At 54.2% G+C, this 15,645-nt stretch overlaps 1 protein-coding gene across 1 annotated transcript in view; it reads right to left on the reverse strand.

The window, feature by feature from the left end:
• Positions 1-14,223, reverse strand: part of CHLSN (cholesin) — a 96,594-nt gene extending 82,371 nt beyond the window's left edge. The window contains exons 1-2 of the mRNA XM_027125553.1: positions 14,150-14,223; positions 3,823-3,952 (exon numbers count right to left, since the gene is read on the reverse strand). Of these exons, the coding sequence (XP_026981354.1) occupies positions 3,823-3,951 (129 nt within the window). The 5' untranslated portion in view covers position 3,952; positions 14,150-14,223. The remainder of the gene's footprint in view (positions 1-3,822; positions 3,953-14,149) is intronic.
• Between the last annotated feature and the right edge of the window lie 1,422 nt (positions 14,224-15,645).

The following is a 15,645-nucleotide window of genomic DNA, read 5'->3' on the forward strand; positions in this document are numbered from 1 at the left end:
CCCCCAAGATCCCCCCACTCCGCCCCCCCAATCTGCAGACAGCCTGAGTGTATTTACAGCAGCAGGAGGCAGCCAGCTCAGCCTAGGTGCCCGTCCAAGGCGGCAGTCACTGGCTCCAAGGGTGACCGCTGCTCTGGTGTGTCTCCCCACCCCCCAGGACCGGCTCAGCATCTGGGGCGGTACCTCCCCAGGGAGGGCAGGGTGGGGGGGCTGAGGCCTGCAGACCCCTCACCACCACACAGCCGTGCTCGCTAGACCAGTCCGCCCGACCCTGTCAAGCCGGAGCCTCCTCTGGAAGGGGTCCAGGGACGTGAAGACAGAACCGGACCCCATCTGCCCAGCCCTAAGCCCAGCTCACGGGGAGGGTTAAGAAGCTACCAGACGGGCAGACATGGGCCAACTCCGAGAACCCTGTGCTCGAGCACCACCCTCGGAAGAGGGAAGACCCTCGAACCCCCCACCTCGCAAGCCCCCCCAGCAGGACAGGGAAGAGGACAGGCGCGGGGCAGGGCCTCCCGGGAGCAGCAGCCGGCACCACAGAACCAGCGCCGGGAGGACTTGTCCCCGCCTCGGCGGCACCACAGGCCACCCCTCCTCCACCGTCCCAGCCCACGCGCCTCGGGTCAACGGCAGGGGCAAGAGGTGGACGGGGGGCTCAGCCACACAGATGTCACACGCTGTGGACAAGGGCACCAGGGCAGCGGGGACTGGACAGGACAGGAGAGGGATGGGGCCCCCCCCGCCGAGCCCCCCCACCCCCGTGGGGCTCCCAGTGCGTGAAGCATCCCCCCTGGGGGATCCTTCAGCCCTCCTGGCGCAGGCTCAGGGCCTGGGCTGTGGGAAGTGACTGCACAGGGACCTGAGGGTCCCTGGACGGGCATTTCCGGGAGGACAGCACCATGGCCCAAGAGGGGGCAGAGGCTCCTTGGGGCTCCTTGCGGGGGTTGGCGCAGGAGCTGGGGCGGGGACGGTGCAGTACTTTTCCATGGGCTCCCGGCGACGGGAACGCTCTCTCCAGGCTCTGGCCACCCACCCTCTGCAGACGGAAGGGTCCCTCCTTTAAAAAGGCCTAACACAGCAGCTCCCCAGCTTCCCACGAGAACCGAGAACCGGAGAGAGAGCGGGTGAAGAGGATTTTGATGAGCAGAGACCAGGATGTGGTCTCGAGGAAGCACAGTCTCCATTTCCTCAGGACACCAGCCCCGAGTCCAGCACTGACCGCGCAGGGACCCACCCGAGCTCCCCCAGCACCCCTGGGGGCCAAGGCGAAGCGGCAGAGCACAGACCCCATGGGGACCATGTGCACAAGTTACTAACCAACCAACCAGAAACCGAGGCAGCAAGAGACACTGGAAGGAAACATACCCAAATTCTTCTTCCTGCTTTTGTTTTCCAAATTTCTTTTAATCAACATGTACTCAAATAACAAAAAAAAAAATCACTTTTTAAAAAATTGCCTGAATTTAAGAATCATTACCCATCTCAGGCAGAACCTTTAAGCTCTGCCATTACTTATCATAAACCCACACAGTCTGGGGGGTCCTGCCAGTGACCAGTAGCCGGCAAGCAGAGACCACTCAGAAGGCTAGAGATTTATAACAAAATTACAGGTCACCAGGACTTGTCACTTGGAGTCACTTAGAGTTCGTTTTAAAGAAATTGGAGGAGTCTAGAAAAAGTAGGAAACTGTCCAGGAAAGGCCCAAGAAATTCACATGTACTGGAGGTTCTGCAGGGATTGGGGGCCAGACCACCGAATGGGAACTGGAATAGCTCTAAAAAAACCGTTTCCCTCTAGGGTCTAGAAACCAAAAAGGCCTGACAAAACTGGGGCTCCAGTGGCACAGAAGGCGAGGACGACGAGAAGGGGCCCAGGGGACATGGGACTGGCTACGAGCCCGGGTGAGAGCAGGACGTGGGGGCCAGCGATGCGGCCCGGCTGGCTGACCTGGGTCCTGTAAGCGCGGGCCTTCTGTGCAGGGAGAGGCGCCCGGGCTCGGGTGGCGCCAGACCTGCGGTTCTCAGCCGGAGAGAAGGCAGAGAAAGGGGCACCCAGGGCGGGCCTGAGTGCTGGCCTGGCTTCCTCCCCGACACCCAGAGGTGGCAGCTGGGAGACGACCCCGGACCCAGTGGAGCCGCTCTCTGTCGGCACAGGCCCTGCACCTGCCCACCCACCACAGAGGAAAAGTGCCGTCACGCGTCCCCCTGGCACAGAACTGCCCAGCCAGCCGGTGTCCTGGGGGTCGGACCAGCAGTCCTGCACGGAGCCCGCAGCACAGTGGCCTGGGATCCACCCCAGGGCCCGGCTGGGCCTGCAGTCGAGGAGGTGCTGGCCAACGGGCAGGCCCTCCTGCCCCAGCCCCTCTGCTATATGAAGGGGGTACATGTGCCCCGAGTCTCAGCAGCGTGCACGGCCCAGGCTTGAAACAAAGGCAGAGCTGGAAACACTAGGGCGTAGGAGTGACCAAACCGGGACTTCCCTGATGGTGCAGTGGTTAAGAATCCACCTGCCAGTGCAGGGGACATGGGTTCGAGCCTTGGTCTGGGAAGATCCCACATGCTGAGGAGCAACTAAGCCCGTGAGCCACAGCTACTGAGCCTGTGAGCCACATCTACTGAAGCCCGTGAACCTAGAGCCCATGAGCCACAACTACTGAAGCCCGCGCACCTACAGCCCGTGAGCCACAACTACTGAAGCCCGTGCACCTAGAGCCCGTGAGCCACAACTACTGAAACCCGCGCGCCTAGAGCCCGTGAGCCACAACTACTGAAGCCCACGTGCCTAGAGCCCGTGCTCCATAGCAAGAGAAGCCACCGACCGCCATGAGAAGCCCGCGCACCACAACAGAGCAGCCCCCGCTCGCTGCAACTAGAGAAAGCCCGCGTGCAGCAACAGAGACCAAACGCAGCCAAAAAACAAAAAAAGAGTGATGAAACCCACCAGCCACACACCACCCATCCTGTCAGGGGACTTCCATCGCTTCCTTTCAGAAAGACCCAAACGAGGACCTGATCTAGTCGCCGATTAATGGTAGATACTCACAGGCAAGTCTGACAAGGGCCCCAAGTCACTCGACAAGCTATGCGGCGCGGCTCCGACGACACTTCCCTCCCCGTGGACCAAGGATGAGCACAGGGTCACCGGGCGCTCACGTGGGATGTGGGCTCGAGGCCACACCAGGCAAGCCTCATGCACGGTCGGCACCTTCACCCACCGCTCAGGGCCCAGCAAAGCCGCCCCTCATGACATGAGTCGCCCACCAACTTTTACTTCATGTTGAATAACTTGTCAAGATTTGTAACATCTTATGCTGTTTTGATCAACTACACACTAGGAATTGCAGAGTCAGCTCAATACAGAAGAAAAACATGAACACTCAGAACCTGAGAGGTAACAGCAAACAAATTCAAACGTAGACACGTGTTTCTGTGGTGGAGCCTGACCACTTTTAGCTGTGATCTCGTAAATACAGACCCCAGGCCACGGCCCATGCAGCGCCATGTGAAGGGCCCTCCCTTGTCTGACAGGCTCAAAGGCCCGGCTGCGGCCAGGCCAACAGAGGCCTCCACCGGGCCACCATGCCATCGAAACCCTGTCACACCTGGGACACGAACAGCAACCTGAGGTCTGGTAGCTGAAGAATGGCCGTTGTGCGGTTCCAACCTACAGTTTACTGCAAGTCTTATTTGCCCTACAACTGCCTCTAAAAGGCACTGGGCATGTCCATGGGGGCCTGTCCACCCCCTGACGCCTGCCACGTGACCACTGAGTCCCCCTCCAGGTCCAGAAACAAGGCGAGGCCAGCGCGCCCACGTCACCTACCTCGGCTGGGGCCCCCTCAGTGCCCGGCGGGGCCGCAGGTGCCAGAGGCATCTCTCTTGCTACCGCCTTCTTCAGTTTTTTGTTCTTTTCCTTTGTCACTTGGCTATCTTTTCTCTTCTGTTTTGCCATCCTGCAACAGAGAAAGTCAACTATAAACACACAGAAAATAAAAATTCTCAATTAACAGAGAGGGGAGGGCATTATGAAAGATACCAAGCTGTTTCGGAAAGTGTGGGAAGCATGCGGCCGCCGTTGCAAATCCCAGCTCCCGTCTCGCCAGCTGTGGGCAGCTGAGCCGCTGCGGGGTTTCCTGCCTCTCCTGCGTGTTTCATTAACACAGCTGCCATCACACACAGATTATATGCTCTGTTCTAACTCAACATGAACAGGAGCTTCTAAGAGTAAAAGAAGGGACTTCCACAGCGGGCCAGTGGTTGGGACTCCACGCTTCCACTGCAGGGGGTACGGGTTTGATCCCTGGTCGGGGAACTAAGACCCTGCATGCCACGCAGTGCAGGCCCCCTCACCAAAAAAAAGAGGAAAAGAAATAGCATTTTTAGTGACAGTATCCAAATTTTCCAAAAGTGAAAACTGCGAGCATTTGTCTATTCCCTAATTGATGACTATCCGGGATTATTTTCATTTTCTACTATTACGGAGTAACTCACTTCCCCATCAACTAGGGATGCTGCAGCCCCACACGGGCTGGCAGTGACCACCATGCAGTCACTAGGCCCTCGGTCACCTGTGGCTGGAGGTGGCCATGATGAGTCTGGGGTGGCCTCCTTGGACTGTGGAAGCAGCCCCAACCGGGGCCGCATTGAAGGAGTGACACAGGTCCAAGAGGCTCTGATTACATCTCCCTCCTCAAGCACAGCAGTATCTAGAACTCCACGCACAAGGACAGAAGAACGCCCGTGAACATGAACTGCAAACCCAGCTTCCCCTGTGGGGCCGGATGATGGGAGCCAAGGGAAACGGTCACGGCACCAGAAACTAGGCAGGGGTCGGGGGAGAGGCCTCCACCCGAGGGTCACTGGCTGCGGGGACCTCCGAGGGGCGTCATGAGGGCTGGGGATGGGGGGAGGCCGCCCGCAGGGCCCCAGGCCCACCCCGAGGGGGACGTGGGAACTGACCGGATCCTCCCCACCCCGCCCCTTTGGATGGAGCCCAAAAGGAGCTGAAAACACAGGAAAGTTTCGGAGTCCCAGCAGCTACAGCGTGAGCACCCTGAGGTGCAGGGTAGAAGGCGCTTTGGCACAGAGGCCATGGCCAGCTCGTACAAGCCACACACACACACACACACATACGCGCGCGCACGTGCTTCTCGTCACACGTCAATCAAGCTGGGGGTGAGTAAGTCAGCATAAACCTGGAAAAGGAATATCACTCAATAACTGAGATCAATGAGGCAGCGCTACATGTACAGGATGGAACAGAACACGACGAGCAGTATCACACTTTTGTATTTGTTTAAGAAAATAACAACAGAGAAAGCTATGCACGTACTTACAGGCAAATGTCTGAAGGACATAAGCCAAAGCTCTCCTTTTCTGTCTCGGGACGGGACTGCGAGGGACTCCCCCACACCCACAGCTCAGTCTCATTTTTTTAATACTAGTCCTTTAAAACTCTGTCTACAAGGGCTGCTAGTATCAGCTTTTATTCTAACAAGTTACAAGAATGTATTTTGTTTTATTTATCCTAAAGTCACTCCACTGGCTTCATCTGCATGTATGTGTACTGTATGTATTATACAGACACAAGCATGTAACATGTATGTTACACGCACCCACAACATTCACGCGCATGTCGCTATAACACAGGTGTTTTCACTTCGGACACGCTGTTCCAGGCTGTCTGCACGGGAATGGACACACAAACCCAATACCTTCTTCCTCTGACACCAGAGTTCATTGTGGACTCCATCCACAAATGCTCGAAAATGCAGCTCATCCACTCCACAAGTGTTTATCGAGAGCCAGTTCCGTGCCAGGCACTGCTGCATGCTGGACACAGAGCCAACAGCAAGGGAAGGAAGAGCCTTGATCTCGGGAAGCCTCCTTCTGGCGTGAGATCCAGACCTATTTAAGTGAACGAGCCAGCGCTTTCACACAGAGATAAACACTGCCGAGAAAGGAGAACCGGGTTGAGTGAGCAGGCGCCCCCGAGGCTGGCAGCCAGGGAGCGGCGGCTCAGGGGCCTCTGAGGGGCCAGAGGCAGACAGAGGAGGCAGCGTGTGAAGAGCTGGAGGGGGCCCCGGGCCAGGTAGCGTCCCGAGGAGCAAGGTCCGCAGGTGGAGGAGGGGCGTCCGGAGCAGAGCTGCCTGCCCTCAGGTCTCTCACCCAGGCATCAGTCTCACTGAACCACTTACTGAGACCTTAACTTCCCCCAAAGCAAAACTTTCCACAGGGACAGACGGACAAATGACATCAACATGGGGGGGAGGGGAAGCGCGCTCAAGTCACCAGCAGCCCCACCCCACAGGCCCCTGCACTTCGTCACTTGTCGGTCACCGTCTCCACCGCAGAGTGCTGGCCACGTGCAGGAGCGGCTCCAGGCTGGACCACGCGGTCCAGAGTGCCCACCCACATGCAGCTCACATTCTGATGGGGGAGACAAACGTGTCAGAAAATGAGAATGATGCTAGGCAAAAAAAAAAGGAATGAAGGAAAGGGCTATGGGAAACGGTGATTATGAAAAGGGTGATCATAGCGGAAAGGGCCCAGAACCCAGATTTGAGTTCTAAATACCACTCTCTATAAAAAAGAGCCAGACTGCCTTAAGATTTCCGTCTGGAGCAAGGAACGTGTAAGGTGAACCAGCGTATCAAGCTGCACCACAAACCAAGCCAGGCAATCACAGGGCCACGGCGGAAAGGACACGGAGCCAGGGTGAAGGGCCCCTCTGCCCCCTTTGGGGCCATGACTGATTACAGCACACCGAAGGAATATCACTACTGTGCAATCAGAAAACTGCCAGGCGCCCAAGGTCTTTAATTAAGCCTTATCTTAAGAAAGTATCCCAAGCCAGAGGCTGCAAGCTTCAATTAGCAGTGTAATAAGAAATCTTGAAAGAATTAGACTGTTGACACAGGGTTTTCAAAAGACAAAGGGCTCTGCCAGCCAATTACCTTGTTGGAGAGTAAGAAAAGTTTAGCAAATATTTACACACTGGTTACCATAAAAGTTAAATCTACATTCATTCTGAGAGTTATCGTTAAAAAGTTTAATCAGGGGGCTTCCCTGGTGGCGCAGTACTTAAGAATCCACCCGCCAATGCAGGGGACATGGGTTCGAGCCCTGGTCTGGGAAAATCCCACATGCCGCGGAGCAACTAAGCCCATGCACCACAACTACTGAGCCTGCGCTCTAGAACCGCGAGCCACAACTACTGAGCCCATGTGCCACAACTGCTGAAGCCCGCGCAACTAGAGCCCGTGCTCCACAGCAAGAGAAGCCACCGCAGTGAGAAGCCCATGCACCACAACGAAGAGTAGCCCCCGCTCGCTGCAACTAGAGAAAGCCCACGCGCAGCAATGAAGACCCAACGCAGCCATAAATAAATAAATAAATAAATAAAGTTTAATCACTAAGTCTATTTGCTAAAAAGGGGGAGAAACTTTTCCATATTATAAAAAGCTTTTGGGCTTCCCTGGTGGCGCAGTGGTTGACAGTCCGCCTGCTGATGCAGGGGACACGGGTTCGTGCCCTGGTCCGGGAGGATCCCACATGCCGCGGAACGGCTGGGCCCGTGAGCCACGGCCGCTGAGCCTGTGCATCTGGAGCCTGTACCCTGCAACGGAGAGGCCACAACAGTGAGAGGCCCACGTACTTAAAAAAAAAAAAAAAAAAAAAAAGCTTTCTTTTTTAGTCCCAAGAGACAGTGATTCATACCTTTGAGACAAGGAGTGTTTGTTGTAGGAAAGACATTTCCTTACATTTACAGTCAGCTGGTCTTCAACAAGGGGGCCACACAATTCAATGGGGAAGAACAGTCTTCTTAACAGGGGTGCTAGGACAATTGGATATCCACATGCAGAGAATGAAACTGGACCCCCTACCTCACACTACACAGAAGAATTATTCAAAATGCAGCAAAAACCTAAATGTAGAGCTAAAGCTATAAAACCCTTAGAAAACATAGGAGTAAATCTTTACGACCTTGGATTAGGCAACAGTTTCTTCATTACGACACCAAAAACATAAGGAGAAGAAAAAAAGATAAATTGGATTTATGAAAATTGAAAATTTTGTGCTATAAGTGATGCCAGCAAGAAAGTAAAAAGACAATCAACAGGAGTGGAGAAAATGTTTGCAAGTCGTATCTGACATGAGACTTGTATCTAGAATGTATGAGGAACCCGTAACTCAACAAAAAAGGCCAACAACTCACTTTAAAAATGGACAGGGACTTCCCTGGTGGCCCAGTGGCAAAAAATCTGCCTTACGACACAGGAGACGTGGGTTCAAGCCCTGGTCAGGGAACTAAGATCCCACATGCTGTGGGGCAACTAAGCCCGCGTGCCACAACTACTGAGCTCCCGTGCCCCAACTAGAGAGCCTGCGTGCCGCAAAGTACAGAGCCCATGCGCTCTGGAACCCGCGTGCCACAGCTACAGAGCCCACGCGCCCTAGAGCCTGCGCGCCACAACTAGAGAGAGAAAATCCGCATGCCACAACTAGAGAGAAGCCAGAGCACCACAACTAGAGAGAAGCCCATGCACCGCAGTGAAGAGCCCACATACTGCAAGAAAAGATCCCGCATGCCTCAAGGAAGATCCCATGTGCCAGGACTAAAGACCCGACACAGCCAAAAATAAATAAATAAAAACAAATAAATCTTTAAAAATAAATTAAAAATTTACAAAAAATGGACAAAGGACTTGAACAGACAATTCCGCAAAGAAGAGATACAAATGGCCAGGAAGCCATGAAGGAGCTCAACATTGGTCCTCATTAGGGAAACGCAAGTCAAATGACACACTTCACACACACGAGGATGGCTGAAATCAGACACATAATAGGGAACGTTGGTGAAAATGTGGAGGAATTGGAGCGCTCATCACTGCGGGTGGGACAGAATACGGTGCGGCCACTTTGCAGAACAGTCTGGCAGTTCCTCAAAAGGTCAAACAGTTGGGACTTCCCTGGTGGCGCCGTGGATAACATTCCACGCTCCCAATGCAGGGGGCCTGGGTTCAATCCCCGGTCAGAGAACTAGATCCCACGTGCATGATGCAACTAAGAGTTTGCATGCCACAACTAAGGAGCCCACCTGCCACAACTAAGACCCAGCACAACCAAATAAATAAATATTTTTTTAAAAAAGAAGTCAAACAGTTATGTGACGCAGTACTACCTACAGATGTAAATAATCAGTGAAATGAACAGATCCACATAAACTCTGAACTGGGTTGTTCCCAGCAGTGTAAGTCATAACACCCATAAGGGGGAAACAATCTAAATGTCTATCAACTGATGAACAACTGAATTCTATCCACACAACAGATTATTCAGCCAAAAAGGAAGGAAGCACTGACACCTGCTACAACATGGATGAACCGTTTTGAAAACACGCTAAGAGAGAGAAGCCAGTCACAAAATATTACAGACTGTATAATTTCATTTATATGAAATGTTCAGAATAAGCAAATTACAGAGGCAGAAGCAGATTAGTGTTTGCTTAGGGCTGGGCAAGGGGAGGAGCGGCAGTGACTGGTTGGTACCAGGTTTCTTCTGGGAAAAGAAACATGTTCTAAAATTAGCTTGTGGCAATGGTTGCACACCCTGTGAATATACTTTTAAAAAACCCCTCTAGGGCTTCATTAGTGGCACAGTGGTTGAGAGTCCGCCTGCCGATGTAGGGGACGCGGGTTCGTGCCCCGGTCCGGGAAGATCCTACATGCCGTGGAGCGGCTGGGCCTGTGAGCCATGGCCGCTGAGCCTGCGCGTCCAGAGCCTGTGCTCCACAACGGGAGAGGCCACAACAGTGAGAGGCCCACGTACCGCTAAAAAAAACAAAACAAACAAACAAACAAAAAAAACCTCTAATCCCAAATTATTTGCTGTAAATTAACACACATAATGCCCCAATACTGTTTGTAAAAATAAACAGCGAAAAATACAGTTTCCTACCACCACCACTTCAGTGAATGTACATACGCCGTCAAAGGCGTTCCTTGCGTCCCCCGGCCTGTTGGGACCTCGCCGCCCTCACTCTGTCCACTGGCCGTCATGGGTGGCCTGGCGTTGCTGTGTCACAGCATCGAGACCTTTATTGTGTTTTCTTTCCTTACCGGCCTTTCTGCAAAAATCCCAGTGACTCAGGTTAACTTCTATGAGCAACACCAACTTAAGATTTCCCTGTACCTGGTGGTCAGGAGGACCTGGGGGGCAGGAATTAGAGCTGGTCGGCATCATAACCATCACTAAAACTGGCCTTGACTGAGAGCTTCCCGTGTGCCAGGCCCTGTTCCTGGTGCTTTCCACGTGTTAGCTCGTGTACTTCTTGTGACTGACGAGGCGGGCACACAGGTGAGGTCACGGAGGCACACGTCTCAGGGGAAATCAACAGATTGGGCCTAAAATTGGTAAATCAAAAAAAGTCACCCAATTTCCCTATTATTCAGAAATATGGAAGTAATTCCAGTAGAAACAGTGGCAAGATGAAACTGCGCTCGCCTCTGAGGAGCAGCCTGCCTGCTGGTTTGTGGTGGGTTCCAGGACCACTGAGTTTCTCAGCCATATGCACACATCACTTAGTTAATCTGACAGATCAAATGTCTTTTACAAAGATTTTTAAAAATTACATTATTCAGCGTTAGCCAGAGGATGATGAAAAGGACATGATCATGCCCTGCTGATGGAGAATAAATCGGTACAGCCGTTCTCAAGGTAATTTGATAACATTTAATCAAGTGCTTTGGCCCAGTGGTTCCATGTCAAGGAACTTACCCTAATGAAATAATCACAGACAGAGATTTATGTAAGGATGATAATGACATGATATAAAGGATGATACTACCTCTAATATTAAAAAGTGGAAAACACTGTAATTGTCCAGCAGCAGGCTGAGGAACGGCTGACTCCTTCGTGCCGGGGGACGGGCCCATACACCCATCAACAACTGTGATCTCAACTGTTCCATCACTCGAGTGGGCGCTCACGACACAACGTAAAGTGGAAGGATGGACTATAAACCTGTGTACGTGCAACACGACCCTCGTCTTTAAGAACAATTATATGCAGATATGCACAAAGGAGAAAACTAGAAGGTAATACATTAAACATCAACATTTTAGGGGGTAGAATTATAAGTATTCTTTCTTTCCTTTATACTTTCCAGCAATTTCTACAATAAAAGAAAAGACATTTTGGGGAATTCCTTGGTGGTCCAGTGGTTAGGACTCCGCGCTCTTACTGCCAAGAGCGCAGGTTCAATCCCTGGTCAGGGAACTAAGATCCCGCAAGCCACGTGGCACAGCCAAAAAAAAGAAAGAAAGAAAGAAAAGCCATTTTAAGACACCAGCTCAGAAGTGTTCAGTGAAGCAAAAGAAGCTCACCAGCAGAAAGGCGCTAACCCAGGTCAGACCGACAGGAGGAAGACAGCAAAGCGCCGGGCTGGGCTGGAGCCACTGATCAGGACAAGTGAGCACCCACAGGCTGAGGCTGCCCGGGCTCCACAGGACCTAAAACAGAAATCGGCCTCAGGGAAAACATCTTTTTTAAAATCTGAAAGTATCACTCGTAGCCCCTAACATCCCCTCTCACCCGGTGCATCTAAGTCACCTCTGATGTGAGCCGGCAGGTCCAGGGAAGGCCCCCTGAAGGAATCCACAGGAATCAGTGCCTGGAGCCCCAGCTCGGGCACCCAGGACACGGCCATGCTCCTGTCCACCCTGACCCAGGACTATTCAAAGTTCCCACTCGGATGAACGGCCTCCAGCTTCTGCTCTTCTGCTACCTGACCCCACACCCTCCCTCCTGTGGCCTAAACCCCGTAACACCAAGCATCCCACCCACTGAGCCCACCTCCCATCTTGCCAGCTGGCCCCCCTCGGTGCCCTGGGGCTCAGCGATCCTCCAGCCTCACCAGGACCCGCAGTCCACTGACCCTACACATTTCAATGCCCCTCACCTCTCATGTTCCCGTTCCCACAACTTCATTTCCACGGCCCATCATTACAATCGTGCCTTTACAAACACTCTCAGCCCCTCACCTGGCAAAGCCCCAACTCTAGTTCTGGTTCCGGCCTGGCCGGGAAGTCCCCAGGGCCATGCGGTTGGTCTCACTGTACATGGCACAGCCCCAGCCTCGAGGGGTGCCCAGCAAGCCCCGCGGCCCGACTCCGGCCACTCGCCCAGACGACCAGCTCTTCCTCTTGCCTCTCAAGCTCTCCGACCTCCAACACATCCTCGCCTCCTCCGTTCATTCCTGATCACTGAGCTTCCAGAAGCTCCCCTCAGACCCTCCCACCGTTCCCTCGTGCGACAGTGCAGAACCGTGCCTGCTCCGAGCAGGGCTGAGCCTCTGCCGCGCTCTGGTCCCAGGGGCATGCATGGCTCTAAGCAATTCCCCTTCCCCATCAGCTGTCCTTCTACAGAGTCAACTACAAGGTCCCACAACTAAAAACCCTGATTCCACGTGCTCTCCACCCCGTTTCTGGTGCTTTCTGCATGAAAACCCTCAGGAGCTGTCCACTGGCACGGTCCCTACCTCCTTTCCAGCCACTCTCCCATTAGGCTGCCATCTGACTTGCCCAGATGGTTCTTACTGAAACCACCAACGACCACCAAGGACACCCGTCTGCTAACGACAGACTCTCTGATCACAGCCTGGTCGGGGCCCCTCTAAGCCCTCCTTCAACAGGCCTCAACCTGGGCCTGTACAGACTTGAAAAGTTTCTAGCAGCTCAAGGCCACATCTTTACAGTGACCCTAGCCCCCCTAAAAAGCTCCTGCCTGAGAAAACTCAAGGCTACCAAGAGGATCCAGCCCACACCTGAAGACAGAGCCCCATCCTCACCCCACCCCTGTGGGAGGGCAGGAGCCTAACTTCCCGAAGCACCGCCCCCCCAGGTCAGCAAGCCCCGAAGGGTTTCACACCACCGACCCCCTTCTGCTCACTGTAATTATCCAGTTCCCAACTCTACAGAGTGCCACCCCCGCCCCCCGCCACTCCCTCACCCTCCCTTTAAAACGCCCTCTCCCCTGCACAAGTCCAAGGCCCCTGCTGCAGTAGTTACCCCTGATTAAAATGCGACCTCACCACTTACACCACCTCCAGTCTGGCTCTGCTCATCTCTGTTCATCACTGACTGGACATAACTGACCTCCCAGCAGCATCTGCCACAGCTGGTCCCTCCTCTTGACTCTGCCCTTTCCGCTCCGCTTCCCAGACACACCACGCTCTCCCGCTTTCCTCCCACCTCTTCACCTCCCCGCCCCCTGGACACAGAAGGGCCCTGAGCTCAGCACTCCCCCGAGATCTCACCTAGTCGTGTGGCTTTAAACACCAACCATAGGCTGATGACGTCCCCATTTCTCCCTGAACTGCACAACTACACTGTCAACTCATGTGTATCACCTACACACACATCGTCTCAAACTAAAACGTGTCAAGTCCACACTCCCCATCATCCTCCACAAACCTGATCTTCCTGCAGGGTCTGTCCCCTCAATAAAAAACCAGCTGGTGAAATGCGTATTTCAGCTCAAGTTAAAAACCGTAGTGTCACCCACAACTCCTCTTTCTCAAACACCCGTCCATCCCACAGTAAACCCCGGTGGCCCCACCCCCAAAGTACATCCAGACGTGGACCTTCACTGCCCCTACCGCGAGCATCCTGGTCCAACCACGTCTCCCACCTGGATCATTCGAAAGTCTCCAACTGGTCTCTGGCCTCCGCCCCGCCCCTAGCCCCTCCAGGCCATTTTCCGACTCAGCATCCTGAAGGGGTTGTGAAATACCTAAGCCGGGTTAGGTCCCACCAGTTCTGGGACCCTCCCCCAGGGCTCTCCTCCCCTCCCCTGGTCGGAGCCCCGCCCCGCTTCACTTCTCTCCGCCATGCTCAGCAACGTCTCCTTTCCTCATCAGGACCACTCCCCCCAACCCCAGGCGAGCTCACTGGCTCGGGGCTGCCGGTCGCGCGGACGCGCGGGAGGCACCCATGGGGCTGTGGGGAGGTCCGGCGCGGCCGGCGCTCGGGGCCCTGCGTCCTCCTCAGGCCGCCGACGGGAGGACAGCCAAGCCCCCCGCGCGCCCCTGGTTGCCCGGCAGGCCTCGTACCCAAGCAGGACACCCCAGACCCGCCGCCCTCGCCTACCTGCGCGTGGCTGCCGACGCCGGCTTCCGGCAGACGCGGCGCCCAGGTAACGCGGTCCCGCCCACCGGAGCGGCACCGCCTATTGGCCGGGGCCCGCCTCCGTCTCCCCGCCGACCAATGGCGAGCGGCAGCCACGAGAGGGGTGAGGCGGGGCCGGGCGCGGGCCTGTGGCGTCATCGCTGGGCGCCGCTGGGCGCCGGGAGCCGCCGGTTGCCAGGCAACCCTCTGGTCGCGGGCTAAGCGGGTTTTTCCCCAAGGTTCCCGGGACTCAAAGCGGACGACGCCTGTCCGTCCACGGGGATTGGTCTCAAACAGGATGTAGATTATAACTGCTGTCACTTAAAAAGTGGGCGCAGTGTTGCGAGGTCGCCAGCGTTACACCTGCGCGCAAGTTTGCCAGTGCAGCGGTGTGTCTGCAGACACCTGTAGACCCAGGTTAGGTCACCTGGGGAGGGGATGAAGGCAGACGCGGGCCCAACCGCGGAGGGTGTCTGGGGTCGGAGGCTACGCCACGCCGGTGAAAGTAACCACGAGTTAAATCGTTGTTCGGTTCTTAGAAATATTTTATAGTCTCGACACCGAAAACGGGAGAGAAGGGAGAGCGGGTGCGTCGGACTTTTAATCTGGGGACAGCTGGACGGGGTTGTACCATCAAGGGGAGGCTCTGGGGGTGGGAGATACGACAGCAAGCCAGGATTCTCTAGTTCCACTCTCTACGGACAACTAACTTGTTTCTAATCGAGTAACAGACACCCTGCTTTTCTCTTGTGCACATACGTGAGAGTCTCTGAAAGGCACATGGAGACTGGGCCACAGGTATAAGCATGTCCAACTTCACCAACTCCAGGAAAAACCATTCCGTTTTCAAACTGCTCCAACTGGCTTCATGACCACTGAAATAGAAAGTTCTCATCCATACCTAAGCTTAACTAATATAGAATATAAAAATGTTTACCGTCTATTGTTTACTTTTGCTTTTATTTTTAGCTCTGGTAACGTAGGGATGTAACCAAGCAGAACTCTATGGAGCCTTCCTGGAAGGGAACAGACCCCACTCACCCAATGTCCTCTGCCTGCCTCTTGTCTGTAGAAAAGCTTTAGTCGAAGAATAAGTTTAATCCGAGAAGTGAGAAAAGGCAGAAAGGAAAATAGTCAAGCAAGACAAAATAATAGTTTAGCCATTAAAGTCAAGGACCTTTGGTTCCTCCTCAAGGGCTATGGATAATATTCTGAGCCACGTCCTTTGAGCTGTTTTGCCGATACTGAAACCCCACCAGGTGGAAGAAGGTAACTCCATGCTGCCCGCGAGCACGTAGAGCCCAGACCGGTTGGAACCAGAAGGCTGATGATGTTGACTCCCGATGACCTCACCACCAACCAATCAGAAGAATGTCCACGAGCTGGTCATGCACCCCACAACCCTCTCCCTCACCCAGTTTTTAAATACCTTTCCCTGATTTGTAGTGAGGTGGATGGGCCTAGAGTCTGTCATACAG

The sequence above is a fragment of the Aethalodelphis obliquidens genome, unplaced genomic scaffold (genome assembly GCF_003676395.1).
Source record: "Aethalodelphis obliquidens isolate GAN/ISIS:26980383/991018 unplaced genomic scaffold, ASM367639v1 scaffold30, whole genome shotgun sequence".
Lineage (NCBI taxonomy): Eukaryota > Metazoa > Chordata > Mammalia > Artiodactyla > Delphinidae > Aethalodelphis > Aethalodelphis obliquidens.